General features: G+C 38.1%; 1 protein-coding gene across 1 annotated transcript; it reads right to left on the minus strand.

Annotated features, from left to right (window-relative positions):
* Window positions 1-115: 115 nt before the first annotated feature.
* stoml3a (stomatin (EPB72)-like 3a) lies at window positions 116-13,917 on the minus strand. Its single transcript, XM_055225948.1, has 7 exons — window positions 13,778-13,917; window positions 2,789-2,892; window positions 2,542-2,614; window positions 1,788-1,870; window positions 1,512-1,715; window positions 1,301-1,435; window positions 116-529 (listed from the first exon to the last, which is right to left on the minus strand). Exons 1-7 carry the CDS (start codon window positions 13,890-13,892, stop codon window positions 338-340), a joined length of 906 nt encoding a protein of 301 aa, XP_055081923.1. The 5' UTR covers window positions 13,893-13,917; the 3' UTR covers window positions 116-337.
* Window positions 13,918-15,575: the final 1,658 nt, after the last annotated feature.

Genomic DNA, 15,575 nt, shown 5'->3' on the forward strand with positions numbered 1-15,575 from the left:
CATGTAATGTATGATAAAAAAGTACAATATTTTTTCATTATGATGATACAGCATGTCTGTAGTATGAACCCAACATGTGAAAACAACACCCCCAATCTCGGGGAGACATGTGGAACACCAGACTAACATCACACAGATGTGTGAGTGACATTGCTATCTGTGTGGTGCTGAGGTGAGAGGAGACACTTTGTACTCTAATGAACTTAACATAACTTGCCATATGTATCTTATGACATATATGTACAACAGCAGATAGTTAAATCAAGCAATGGGCAAATCTATGTATGCTCTTCAGGTAGATACATGAGTATAGTTATCTAAGTGCTATGTAAAAGCTTCACTGTTTGCTCATGAAGGCCTGGATCATGTCTATTGGTAGAGGGAACACGATGGTGGAGTTCTTCTCTGCGGCGATGGTGTTGAGTGTCTGTAGGTACCGGAGCTGGAGAGCAGAGGGAGCCTCTGCGATCACCAGCGATGCCTCCTTCAGAGCTCGTGAGGCATTCATCTCTCCCTCCGCTGCGATAATCTGAAACACCGACACAACACATACAAGTCACCAACCACAACAGGTTTGTTATCAAAAGGAGTGGTACAATTTAAAAGTCAATTCAGGCTTTTTGACCTGTGCTGCAGGAAAGGGTTTGCTCTTACATGTGAATTATTCAATTTTCAAATATAGTTAGTTTTTTTCTCTTTCATATCCTAGCTTAAGATATCATAGCTTTGTGATTATTAAGACATTGTAACTTTGATTGATTCGGTTGAAAACATTTATTTGTTTATATATGGTTCCTTTTCAGTTTAAATTGATTTCTTCATTTTTTATGCAACATAAATCGGAAGAAGATGGATGGATGAAGAAATTAGATGGATAGATGAAGAAGATGGCTGGATGGGTATAGTTGGGTTCACCTAGCAGCCAGAGGGCTCCATAAGTCATGTGTATTATTTAGTTGTTTAGGTTTCTGACTTTGCTCCAGTTCCTGCATCAGTTTCTAAACTTTCCACAGTGAATCAGCTATGCTAATATTGTAAGACACCTTTTTAATTAAGTCAACCAATTAAGTGGAACTTCCTCTGGGTGGGGCAGGATACTTTCTCCATTCCAGTCCACGGGTATGGTTCACTTTGGGCCTTTGTCTGGAACAGTTGGAAGTGTGTGTGTCTGGATGTGGCACAAAGGCCATAAAACGTGACTAACTGGTGAGCTCTGACTAGTTTGCAGCAATCCAAGTCAATTATAGGAATACGTCAAAAGTAAAAATACAGTCCTTAGATTTGTTTAGCCCTGTTTTACCTTGGCCCTGGCCTCTCGACTGGCCTCTGCTTCAGCTGCCATGGCCCTCTGCAGCTGCTGAGGCAACTTTACATCTTTTATCTCTACACGCTCCACCTTAATGCCCCAGGGGTCTGTGGCCTCATCCAGTGCTTCCTTTAACAAGAAAAACACAATTTAACCATATATATATCCTGGTGGTTCATTCTTTAGAAGCATCTGTCATCCTCACCTGCATACTGACTGATATGCCCTCTCTGTCTGACAGCAGCTCTGCCAGGTTCTTGGTGCCCAGAACATTCCTTAAGGTTGTCTGAGCCAGGAGGCGGGTGGAGGAGTGGGCATTGGACACGTTAGCCACAGACGAGATGGGACAGTGGATCCGGAAGTACACCACCCCATCCACAGAGACTGTCACTGAGTCCTTAGTCAAGATCTGCACAGGTAAAGCCACAATGGATATGAGCAGGAGCATAACTGAGGGGTGTAAAACATGCGTCATACTGACCTCTTGTGGCGGAATGTCGAAGGAAACGGTTCTTAGATCAACCTTGACAAAGGTGTCCGTGCAGGGAAGGACAAAGAAAAGTCCTATTGAAAAACACATGTCATTCAGGTACTTATTTTACACATGCAGAGACTTGATGTTTATATCTTGTATAATACTAATACTAGAATACTAATACTAATACTTAGAAATTTTATTAAAGCTGTTTAATATTAAAAATACTGTCTGTCGTTTGACTTAATGAGCCCCAATCTCTACTTACTATTTTATGGTTTTGGGTTTTTTTTAAGTAGAACTAAGCATTAAATCTACTTTTTGTGTGTATTGTTGCTAGTAAATTTGCAAAAATACCATGGGTTCCTGTAGTTGGTGACATCGCGTAGGACTACCCTGATTATAGCCAGGTGATTACAAACACCTGGGTGCAGGGGTGAAGTTTAAAGTATGGATACCTGTTAGACCAATCACACTGTTGCTCATATGTCCAGACCCTGCCCCTCCTCCCCCCTCATTCTCTTCTTCAGTCCTCCAGGTACTGCCCAGTTTAGCAGTTCTATTTGAAATATGTCTGTGGGCGGAGTTTAGGTGCCCTGCTTTAAACTCTCGCAAATTGACAGTTGTCTCTGGGCTGACTTCAGTTCCACTTACTTTACCATTGTCCAGTATCACAACAGCCTCACAGGACTTCACCAACATTGTCAATGCATTCAAAGAGATAAGGCTTTGAAAATACATGTATAAATAAGGGACCCACCTGGCCCTTTAGGTTTTCTGTCTGTGATTCTTCCCAGTCTGAAGATAACTGCACGCTCATACTCTTTCACTATCTGCAAATGGAGGCACGTAACGCAGTAAGACAACACATATTTGACATATGAGATAAAGAAGTCTGGCCCGTTCTATTCGTGACTTTCAGCTTTTTAACTTTCGAAAGATTGGTTTTAAATTGTTTATCACATTGGCCACAGTCCTATGGATAGATTTATATATAGAACGCGTACCTTTACACAACATATGAGAGTGAATGGGAAGGTGAGGACCACCATCAGGAGGGAGAAGATGACGAGCACCCAGCCACAACAGCCCAGATGTCCCGAATTTTTATCTGCAAAATGAGACCAATGTTTAAGAGCATTTTCAAAAAAACTCACGTCATCAAGGGACACGTCATCCAATAGTTGTGTAGGGCTTGATTAGTGATAAGAAGGGCCATTTATGGAAAGGGAGAGGGAGCGTGAATATGTAAAATAATTCAAAATATAAAAAACAAGCATTCAAATTAGCAGGCAAATCACCTCTAACCTTCATGGGTTTAAGGAATGTGACATGTAAAACCAACATTTCAAAAAAGTTGATAAAGCACAGGTTTGAGATTGGTTTGTAGTACATGATTGGAAGCTGTTTTAGATTTAGAATGTGTGTGATTGAAATACTTTCACAAAGAAACACTTTACAAAGAAGTGAGTCTGGTCCGTGGACTGTATATATAAACAGACAATCAACAGCCTTGCTCCAGATTGGCTCTTTGGTTGCTATGATACTTGCGGTGGGAATTCCAAATATGGTAGCCTTGGTCAGGATTACCTTAGCTGGAAGATTGAACCTGTGCTTAATATGGCTGCATAAGGGGAGAAAGAGGAGATAAATAGAAGGGACTAAATAACAGAAGAATGAATGAGAGAAGCGCTAACTGTTCAAAATGATGGCTGACGAATTAGCTTCTTCGATTCACATTTATCCAGTGGCAGAGCTAGACTTTTATGTGAGGGGGTGGCCAGGAGCTGTCAAAGTTTTTCAAGAGGATCTTTCAACATGAACATGCTGTCATTCATTATCATTCTATCAAGACATCACACCTTTGATGGCAGGTACGTTGTGTATTCCAGCACGGGGGGTGGTCTGGGAGATTTGGGAGAAAGCAGCTTTAATTTCCTGTATTTTGAATTTTTTTTTGCATTTGGCCTGGGTTGTTGACTTTGCTGCTATTTGTCCATTTTAACTTGTCTGATTCTCAGTGTCCAATACAGGTTTATAATGTAGCCTTATGTTCATGTGACGATCAGCAAATATCTGTAAACACTATGCCTCAATTTCTTATGATTTAATTTAGCTACACAATCTGTTCTGTATATTGAAACATCTTACTGCTGTAATATTAACAATTATATTGCATACACAGTCCTGCAGTCAGTTGACATTGCACCAATAAACAGCAAACAATTATTGCATGTTAAACACAAGTTTGAAGTTGTTAAAATACAATAAAAACAGTCAAAAACAAATAAGTCCATGTAAAACATCAAAAACAAGTTCAGGTGTGTGTCTAAAAGTTTGTTATCAGATTATTAAATTCGACTTTTGCTTTGGAGTGTATTCCACTTTTCTGAAGCAAAACAGCTAAAAGGCCTCTTTCCCGTCTCAGTTCTGGTGCGGCTCGTCCTTAGCCTTATTCAGTCACGTGGTATTAAATGTTCCAGTATCAATGATGAATAGTGGATCCAACGGTTTCAAAGCAGAGGCTGAAGTCTGCATGTACCACATCCCCATAATCCAATACGGATAGGAAGGTGGCTTGCACTATTTCTTTTCTGTAATTTATTAAATACAATATTTGCTTCTGTAATAAAATGATAATTTTGATTACTCTTTTGACCTTGGTTAACTTGCTTCTCAATAAACAGTCCAACTTCTTCACTCACTCTGATAATCACCTCACTTAATTTACATTTCACTGAAACAACAGAAAACACTCACGGACTGGGGCTGTATAAGAATGCATTCACGGACATTTGGAGATTGCGATCACAAATGTTCAACAAAGCCCTTTATAACATATTAATGGTCAGTGTCTCTAGTGGGGTGTCACAAGGGGTGGCAGGGGCATTTATAGAGGTGCCACTGACCAACCTGTCTACTCCTCTGGCTCTGTCACTGCACGCATCACTGAAATAAAGTAATCTGATTGGACGGCTGCGTTTGAGCCTGGCTTGAGGCGCAGTGGAGGGCGTGGGGACCAGACTGATATCCCTGTATATAAAAAAATACAAAAATATTGTGAACCTACTTGGCAAACGTTCAGTGATTTGAGCTAGCTACAGTTTAGTGCTTAAAAGCATGTTTATCTAAAGTCGTTTGTTGTATCTTGGCGCTGTGGGTGCTGTATCCAGGAGCTCAGAAATTCTCCAAAGGCCTCTGACTCAGTCCTTTACTTCCATACAGATACAATATTCCCAACTGTCATTATGTTAATATGAAGCCTAGTCCACATCTCATTGCACATGTAAACAACCTGGTCTGCGCACATGATCCTATGACACACTTGTAACCTGAGGCCTGCCGTTGTAATGGTTGATTAGTTATGCCAGTCTTATGTAAATGTACACCACCATGTTTTTGCTCCTGTGCAAAACATACTCCTGTCCCCTGTACAATATAGTGAACTTTTAACTCTAAAGCTTGCATATTATCCAAAATTGACTCTTTTGATTGTTAGTCATAATGTTGATTCTTTATTTAAATATGTTTAAAGATGCTATATAATGCAATATTATAATTTTGTTACCTCCTCAAAAACGTACCTAAAGTTGAGTTTTGTGTCTTCCCTTTTCATCTCTTCATCTCCCTCCTGAGAGTTTAAATCACTCCATTCTATTTTTTTTTTTTACCAGGCAGAGTATTAAAAACAAATGTTTATCTACATTATTGACCTGGCTATATCACTTTTTTCTTTATCTTTATTTATACAGGGGAACCCAATGAGAGCACTTGTTCTCTCTTTTTCATGGGCGACCTGTTCAAAGTACAATATAAACAGAAAAACAAAAAAACAAATAAGTATCTAAGCCCATATAAAACATTAAAAACAGGTACAGTTGTGTGTATAAAGTCCGTTACCAGATTATTAAGTTGTGACTGTGGCACTAAAGTATCCAATTTAGCTTGAAGTCTATTCCATTTTTGTGTAGCAAAACAGCCAAAAGCCCTCTTGGTTATTAGTTTGTAATAAAGCATTGTTATGATACTAAAATTTTAAACTTGACTTAAGTACTAAGGAATTTACTCAATACTCATTACTGATTATGATAAAACAATTAATTTAAAACATGCTCCTTTTTAGTAATAGAACATTATTTACATACACAAAATAATACTAGTACTTTACCAGGAGGTATATTCACTCTGATAAAGCTCAAACTTATATAACTGTTCAAGCTCAAATTTTGTCTCATGAATGTGGCTTTTTTAGTATAGATACCTGCTCAAATGAGTATGTAGTTTCTATATTCTTTGAACCTTGCAGCAATGGTTTTAAATGGTGAATGTTTTTTTCACCTTCAAGGCACTCAAAGCACGTTACAAAAAGGAACCATTCACCCACAACAATGTACACAGACGCTGGGAAAAAGGTGGGTTAAGTGTCATGACCAAGACACAATGACAACAGTCTTCTTTGGGAGCTGGAATCACACCGCCAACCTGTGGGTCAGTGGATCTGACTGCTCTACCAATGATGTTTATGTCAAGAACAGGATTCAAACCGCCAACCTTCAGATCAGTGTAATGATCATGAGAGTAATTAGCACAAGACTGTAGTTTCACATCGACCTGCTCCCAGTGCAGTGTGGGGTCTGTTATTTGGCTAGAGTGTCCCAAACGCTCCAAACAAACAGTTATCTGATCTCATCTGGGATTAAGGAGTAGTGATTCTTCAAAGTTACGATGGAGCAAATTTGTAAATGTTTTTTGATAGCTGGAGATTCTGCAGACGAGTGCATGAACTTTCATAGTCTGACGCAGAAAACTGAATCCCTTGAATCAAGTTTGTCTACACTGCAAAATATCAAATGGCCATAGTCCAAAGTGAGCATCAGTTTGCACAATAATGCATTCTGTAACTTTTCTGGTGCTGGGTCCACCTGATTGAGATGTTATTGCTTTCCACAATATGGCATTACACTTATATATGTTCAAGGAGACACGTAGGTTGCTTTTCCACCAGATCTGCGGAGAAGCAAACCCGCTCACAGTAAGAATGCGTGTTTTTCAAGCTATTTTTTGAGCAACAACAAAAAAAAAAAACACCTGTTACTTAATGCAAAATATAAGTCTGATGCAATACTGTGGAACATATCTCTACGACTTTGGTGGCTAAAGCAAATGTACCATGTTGAGAATGGGGTAATGCCTACTTTTATGAAAAAAATAAATAAAATAAAAAATAATACATGTGTCTGGTCTGCATCTTCTTATATTTCACCAATGGGATTGATATTAAAAATGAATGTATCTGATTATAATGAAGTCCACTGCTATGATGAGGAAATAGTCTGTCAGTTCATAATGTATGCATCCTTTGTAGCTCGCTAGACAAACATGGAAACCAAAATGCTCCTATATGTTCACTACTGTCCACTATATATATATATATATATATATATATATATATATATATATATATATATATATATATATATATATATATATATATATATATATATATATATATATATATATATATATATATATATATATATATATATATATATATATATATGGTAACACTTTAAAATACGGTCCGGGACTTACCAGTACTTACGGTGGTAGTTAGTAGATACTTGACTGGTAGTTACGGTGGTACTTACAGTGGTAGTTTGTGGTACTTACAGTGGTACCTATAGTGGTACTTACAGTGGTACTTACAGTGGTACTTACAGTGGTAGTTTGTGGTACTTACAGCGGTACTTATAGTGGTACTTACAGTGGTACTTACAGTGGTACTTACAGTGGTACTTATAGTGGTACCAGAAGTGATACTTAGACTAATAACTACTGGTACTAGTACTGGTACTTACTGCAAAATCATATGAAGTGAATGGTATTAAAGAATATGGTGTTATTAGGCATATGAATCTTTGATTTCATTATACGTTCATAGAAAATACACAAGACAAAACACTGTGAAAACACAAACACTTTATTATGACAAATTTCACATTAATACGACAATCAGATTTAAAAGAAATTTCCAATAATGACAATAACAAATAAATGACATGTTTTAAATGAACATGACAGTGATACATACTGTAAAATATCAATACTTTAACTGCTATTTTAAAGCGAGACATTATGGTACTTGCACTATTAATTACTGGTACTTACTGTAGTTTATACTGGTAATTACTAGTACTTTCCGTGGTACTTACTGCTGTATGTTCTGGTAATTACCATAGTAACTATTATGGTAATTACCAGTACATACAGCAGTAAGTACCACGGAAAGTACTAGTAATTACCAGTATAAATAGTATTACTAGTACTTTCCGTGGTACTTACTGCTGTATGTACTGGTAATTACCATAGTAACTATTATGGTAATTACCAGTACATACAGCAGTAAGTACCACGGAAAGTACTAGTAATTACCAGTATAAACTACAGTAAGTACCAGTAATTAATAGTGCAAGTACCATAATGTCTCGCTTTAAAATAGCAGTTAAAGTATTGATATTTTACAGTATGTATCACTGTCATGTTCATTTAAAACGTGTCATTTATTTGTTATTGTCATTATTGGAAATTTCTTTTAAATCTGATTGTCGTATTAATGTGAAATTTGTCATAATAAAGTGTTTGTGTTTTCACAGTGTTTTGTCTTGTGTATTTTCTATGAACGTATAATGAAATCAATGATTCATATGCCTAATAACACCATATTCTTTAATACCATTCACTTCATATGATTTTGCAGTAAGTACCAGTACTAGTACCAGTAGTTATTAGTCTAAGTATCACTTCTGGTACCACTATAAGTACCACTGTAAGTACCACTGTAAGTACCACTGTAAGTACCACTATAAGTACCGCTGTAAGTACCACAAACTACCACTGTAAGTACCACTATAAGTACCACTGTAAGTACCACTATAAGTACCACAAACTACCACTGTAAGTACCACCGTAACTACTAGTCAAGTATCTACTAACTACCACCGTAAGTCCCGGACCGTATTTTAAAGTGTTACCGAGCATAGTACTCCCCCGAGGTTTGATGTGGGAGAACATGATCAGATGGATAAAGGTGGACTAAAAGACTTTGTCAGGGAAAACAGCCCCCAAACTCGATTAACAGTTCTGACTGAAAAATGTGTTTAGAATGAGGTTAGTCACAGTACGTACAGGACCAGACAGTGGAGCGGTAATGGTGTTTTTCATTGTTTTTCATAGATAGGAGCAAATCTGAAGTTATCACACGACAAAGAACTGATCAGTTCAAATGTAGCTTTCTATGTGACGCATATAGATGATATAGTTCCCTGCATGCATTTATATTAGTTGTATGGTACGTTGTATGTTTCACTCATAGACTGTATAAAGAAGTGGACTGTGTGTGTGTGACTTCACCCATAGAGTTCAGCTCCAGTCAAATGAAGCGGATTTGACACTTATTAATGTTCACATCTTGAGCTACTGACACAACAACAAAATAAAAATACCAGGATCAAGTAGAATAGGTCAATGCGAACATGCAAAGACCAAAATAACAATTCTGACAGCAGCAGTTATGAAGAGAGGGTCCACAGATTTCTAATGTAAAGTGAATTGGAGCTCACTTCCTATTTGAAGTTAGCAGGTTAGCTATGCCCATTTATACATACAGTCTATGGTTGCAAGAATACTTAATATAATCATGTCTACATTTTTTTTATATAATTGTCAGTGGTGGAACGTAACACAGTAAAGTACTGAACTTAAGTAAAGTTCAGATACCTAAAATTTGTACTTTCTACTCCACTACATTTTTGAACAGGCCTGAAGTATGTTTGAGACCTGCTGAAAAGGCTGAGGGTTTACTTTTTAACATGCTCAAGCAAACAAAAATGTACAATTAAAACACAAAATACATTTACTTTTTACTCTTTAAGTACATGTTTAAACAGGTATTTTCATACTTTTACTTAAGTATTTTTTTCATGTGATACTTTTATTTTTACCTGAGTATTTTTCTATGGCATCTGTACTTTTTACTTAAGTAACTCCTTTCACCACTGATTATTGATCCTCAAATATGGAACTAAACAGTGACTGCACACCCTCTGGCTCTGCTTTTTGGACTTAAAAAAATGCTTTATCAATTACCACATAGCTGGTTAGCGTCCACGTTGTGTATTTAAACTTTTAATATTTACATTTTTAGAAAAGTTCATTGGAAATATTTATGGCAAATTGACTTCTGGAACCAGGGTGGACTTTCAATTCAATTCAATTTATTTTTGTAATGCCCAAAATCACAACAACAGTTGTCTCGAAGGGCGTTCATGTTTTGGTTGATGGGGGAAACCGGAGTACACGGAGGAAACCCATCCAGACACGGGGAGAAACATGCAAAACTCCACACAGAAAGGCCTGGGCGACCCGGGGATCAAACCAAACCTTCTTGCTGCGAGGCATGAGTGTTGCCACTCAGCCACCGTGCTGCCTACACACAAAAACAAAGAGGAAAATCAAACAACAGGAAAAATCAGACAAAACAAGAAAAATCGGCCAGGCGAGGAGGAGGGAGGGGAGCGGAGGAGGGCCAGGCGAGGAGGAGGAAGACCAGGCGAGGAGAAGGAGAGCCAGGCGAGGAGGAGGAAGACCAGGCGAGGAGAAGGAGAGCCAGGCGAGGAGAGGAGACTTTGAAATAGTTGAGCTCCATAGGCTCCAGTTTTCCTGTGAATGGAGTGGTACCTGGGGCAGTCATTAGATGCCAGGGGAGTCTGCCACCTTTGCTATATGGTAAAGATGATAAAGATGATGAGGCAGTTCCTTATATTTGTGCATAATATCAGACAGACACTTAACTGTCAGTGCAGTTTGAAAACAACACATTACCATTCTCCACATGGCCGCAGGAAGAGTGAGGGAGAGATTGATAACAGTCGTTTAGTTACATTTAGGCATTTACTCAAGGGTTCTCTGAAAAGCAATAGAAACTTTATAAGGAACTTTTCAAACAATCTTTTAGTGGTCAGAATTCTGATGACTATAGTTTAAGGTAGTGCGGGAAATTGCGAAAGAATTCTAATGTGTAGTACAATATTAATGAAGTCTGATCCAAAGTGATCCTAAAGAGGAAGTAAAACACGTCACAAAATGACGTTAAGTTAAAAGAAAATAGCATCATTGTTAAGATGCACAATAGACACACAAAATGACCTTGACAGTGAGTCGTTTCAATGGGAGAAAAGACCAAACGGGTTCATTTGAACTCAAACTATCTGCACTAGAAAAAGCACTACACTGCAGAGTAGAACATGAATTAAAGTTAATAATTCAAATTTAAAAGCTATTTGTTGATATATTTTTGGGTTTAGACCAGATTTTAAAATTTAAACATAGCTTGTAACTTTCCTGTAATCATTTCCTTATCCACGTTTATATGTTTTTTATTATTATTTTATTATTATATATTTTGTAGCCATGTTTGTTTTTTTGTTTTGTTTTTTCATTAATTGATTCAATATCAGCACAAACCCATTCCATGAGCCATCGTCATGGAAATGTGACATCACCTGTTACATCGGTGATGATGTCAGATTCTAGAATGCAAGGTTTTAAGGCAAAGACAGACAGTAAAGTACTTCAGAAGCCTTCGAGCAGATCGCCACAAACTACAGAGCTGAGACTCAGTAAGACAAAGACAATGGAACAAATGAACAAGATGTCTGCCTTTCACCAGTGGAGGAGCCAGAGAGCCGCTTCCCAAAAACCATACTCCAAACCAACTGGGAGGAGTGGTTTAGGAAAAAAGACTCTCACAATGCAGGTTAATGAACCATCTACCATTATTCAGAAAGAGAAGATGGCAAAAATGATGGATGAACTGATGTCTGCGATGGAGAACCTAACCATTTCTGAAGGCCTCAGTCTAAAGGGCAGGGGATACTGGCAGGTGCCTACCTGCTCAGTGACAGAGCAGAAACCAGACCAGAGACATAACAGCTTCATGGAGTCCTTGATTCAAAAAGGCTACATCCATAAGCGCCAAGAGCAGAGGAGAGCCAATCAAATCCACAAGAAACACCAGAAACATAGATGTTTCAACAAGGACATCGTGAAGCACTACAAGCGGCGATCAGTCCAGAAGCGGCGGATCAAACAGAGGCAGACTCAACCTCAACCTCAGTCTCAGCCTCAGCAGAGACAGAGACCTGCTCAGCCTCTGACTCAGCCTCAAACTCAGCCCCAGCAGACGCGAGCCAATCAAATCCACAAGAAACAACGGAAACATAGATGTTTCAACAAGGACATCGTGAAGCACTACAAGCAACGATCAGTCCAGAAGCGGCGGATCAAACAGAGGCAGACTCAACCTCAACCTCAGTCTCAGCCTCAGCAGAGACAGAGACCTGCTCAGTCTCAACAGATTCAGCCTCAGCACAGACAGCCTCAGCCTCAGAGACAGCCTCAGCCTCCACAGAGACCTGCTCAGCCCAGAGATTTGGTCATCAAAGTCCAACTTCAGGACCCCCTCCAAGACAAGAGCGTGAGGTTCCAGGAAACTACTGGACACACTGTCCGAGGTCCCAGGAGAAGTAGCAAGTGGAGGGTCAGGAGAGGGCAATATGACAAAAGGAACTTCCAGAAGAACCACCCGGAGAGGACAGGAATGGCCCGGGAGACGGTCGACAAGCAAAACCATTACAAAAAAAGTAGAACGTTCAGGAAAGCAGCCCAGAATGGCTGGACCCACCGAAGATCCTTCCAGACCAATAACTAAGTCTCCACTCGTTCATGAGACTTTCAACTCAATGCAAAATAAATGAAAAAAAAATGTATTGCAAATAAATGTGTTTTATTTGATCTAATGCACTATTAATGCTACAACAACTACTTCAACCACACAATTTAATATTACAACTCCAAATACTGTGAGACTGAAATACTTCACCCAACACTGTTACTTTACTTAAAATAAACAAATTCACAAAGAATAATCAATAAACATCACTCACATATTGAATTAAAAAAAAAAGTTTTATATTTTAAGCCAACAAATAACTGTCAAATACCCAGGGTGAGTGTTCGAAAGTAGTTCCAAAAGCCAGAAGTAAATGTTTTGTTCCCTCATTTCACTACAACTGAAAAACTCTTTATTTTACCATGAACAAGAACAAAAACAACAGCTTTTCCAGAACTATGTCTATTCAAAACGAGGCCAAAGTCCAGCAGAGGTGGTAAAGTAGCCAAAAATTGTACTCCAGTCAGAGTAATGTTTCTTCTAAATAATATTACTCAAGTAGAAGTACAAAGTAGTAGTCCAGGAAATCACTCAATTACTCAAGTAAGAGCAAAAAAGTATATTGGAAAACTACTACTCAAGTAAGAGTATCAGACATAACATCTGAATTTTATTTTAATTTGAAGGACAAAACATTAGTTAAAGCACAAAATCTGTTTTTTTTCAAAGGATAGACTCAAACACAGAAAAACCAAATCATATCTGATGCAAGAAACACAAACATTCAGATCATCTCATATTGTCAACGTAAAGCTTTTGTCACTTGTAGACTTTACTCACTGTGGGAAGAGGAATCAAAACATAGTAAGAGTACTGTTGCTTGAATAAAAATATGAGAAAAAGTCCTTGAAAGTACTCTGAAAAGTACAATTAATTAAAAAAGTAAATGTAACTGAGTACTACCCAGTTTGTTTGTTTTGCTGGTTGAATAATTAACATATACGACTCATAAAAACAAGCTAAAACTAAGATTATTGGGTTGGGTTAATTTTTCAGTTGCATAATGTGGACTTTAACATTATTATTTATCGTGATATTTCATTTTCGCGTGACAGCATAGCAACCAAGTGTCACATACAAAAGCAGTTACCTTAACACAAACAGTTACAGTAACAACAAAAGGTGCCAACGTTGAACTGAACACAAAATATCAGATCATTACAATATTTATCAATACCTGAAATACTTAGCATGTAATTCCACTAACCTTCCACATTTTCTATAGAGCTGATCTGAAGCTTTCCCTGTGTCACCATCTCGGCTGTGCTGGACGAGGTTGAAATCATGGAGTCGGTGACTTTGGGCAGTGTAACAGAGCCCATACTCCTCTTCTTCCTCTCTCCTTCCCTCTCTTCTCCCTCTCTCCTCTCTCTCACCTCCCTCCACTGTCTATAGGGTGTGCCATCTAGTCAACAAAACCACATGACCAATACCATGACAATGACATGCACTCTCCTACCCACTCACTGCTAAGGTAACCACTATACAAACAAGGAGAATGTAGGGAAATAACCCAGAAATTTCAATACTAAGGAATAGATTTGATGCTCAGTGCCGGTTCTGATACCACAACGATGATAAAAACACTTTCTTTAATCAATAGAATCTGATTTGCGATATTAAATGGTAGTATTTTCTGTCGTCCAGGTAGGTTCCATAGTGGTCCATGGGCGCATACTAGTCTATGTGTCCTATACTTGTTCTGATATAACACAAGATCATTCTAAAGCTATTCAGGAAAGGTTCATTTCTTTCCTGTGAATGTGATTTTTTAGTAGTGATACCTGCTCAAATGAGTATCTAGTTTCGATACTAACACTTGTTTTGATAATTTAGTTTAGTTCAAAAGGTTGGTAGATGGCTTTGACACCTGTGGAGCGTAGATTATGAATAAATGATAAGGAAGTGTTCAGGCGGGGAAACTTAACCCTGGGTTCAGTAGGAGGGTATTGGGGTAGGTTTCTTTTAAAGTTCTAACTTAAAGTATATGATGGTGGGATAGTACCTAGTGGTCAATGTTTATCATAGTTTTACAGCTGTTCAGTGGCAGTTGTGGTGAAAAAAAAAAAAAACCGTAAAGAAAAGTATACATTTCTAATTTTATTTAATTTTGTCTTATTAAAAACTAATGAAAAAACAGCTTTAAAACATTCATTTCCTTTTATCAGTGCCATACCTTACAAAGTCTGAACTCTGCACCAGACCACATGGACACAGGCTGATCATCAGGGAGGTGGAGGGGTGGGGTCCAAAGGGGTCTGTTATCCCGAGCCCCAGGGTCTTAGGGGCCCAGAACTGGACCCTCTTCCTATTCATTTATATTTGAGGGGGCCCTCCAAAATTCTGTCGACGCATCTGCTGATCATTGACTATAGTCAATAGTCCTCAATGGAGTTGTTGTTTTGTTTCATTCAAGCCTGCTTCATTAATTCTGAATAATTAGTAAAATTATTCAAATCTACAGACAATTTTAGTCTGAAAGCTGATTCCACTATCTGATAGTTTGAAATGAAAAGGCTGCCTGAGCAAAGGCCGAGGATCTTTTTGGAACTATGCAATTTCGGTTCACAGAGGACTGAGTGGATCGGGTAGATTGTTTGGAAGAAAGTTTAATTTATTTTTCAATGTAGGTGGAGCTGCATTAGCTGCATTATTAATAAATTTGAATACATTTCTGAGATTTGAATACAAAATAAAATTTTACGGAACATTTTACATTTACTTAAGATATTACAGTGGTGATAATGAAGGTTTTTTTTTTTAATCAAGTGCCTTTACTGTCTGATTGTAGATGGATGTGAGAGGTTTGAGAGCGCTCTCATTGGCTTGAGACCAGCAGCTTGCTCTAATGCTCTGTCAGGTAGCAGCAGACAGCTTTGGTAGAATAAATGCTGCAAAAGCCAAATTCCACTGGATGGAAGAAATGATTCTTGTTGTTCAGAACGAAACATGGGAAATCACTGTTTCAATTTTATTGCACTCCTTAATGCGGCCTGTGTTTAGTC

Source organism: Periophthalmus magnuspinnatus, chromosome 13, assembly GCF_009829125.3.
Source record: "Periophthalmus magnuspinnatus isolate fPerMag1 chromosome 13, fPerMag1.2.pri, whole genome shotgun sequence".
In the NCBI taxonomy this organism is placed as follows: domain Eukaryota; kingdom Metazoa; phylum Chordata; class Actinopteri; order Gobiiformes; family Gobiidae; genus Periophthalmus; species Periophthalmus magnuspinnatus.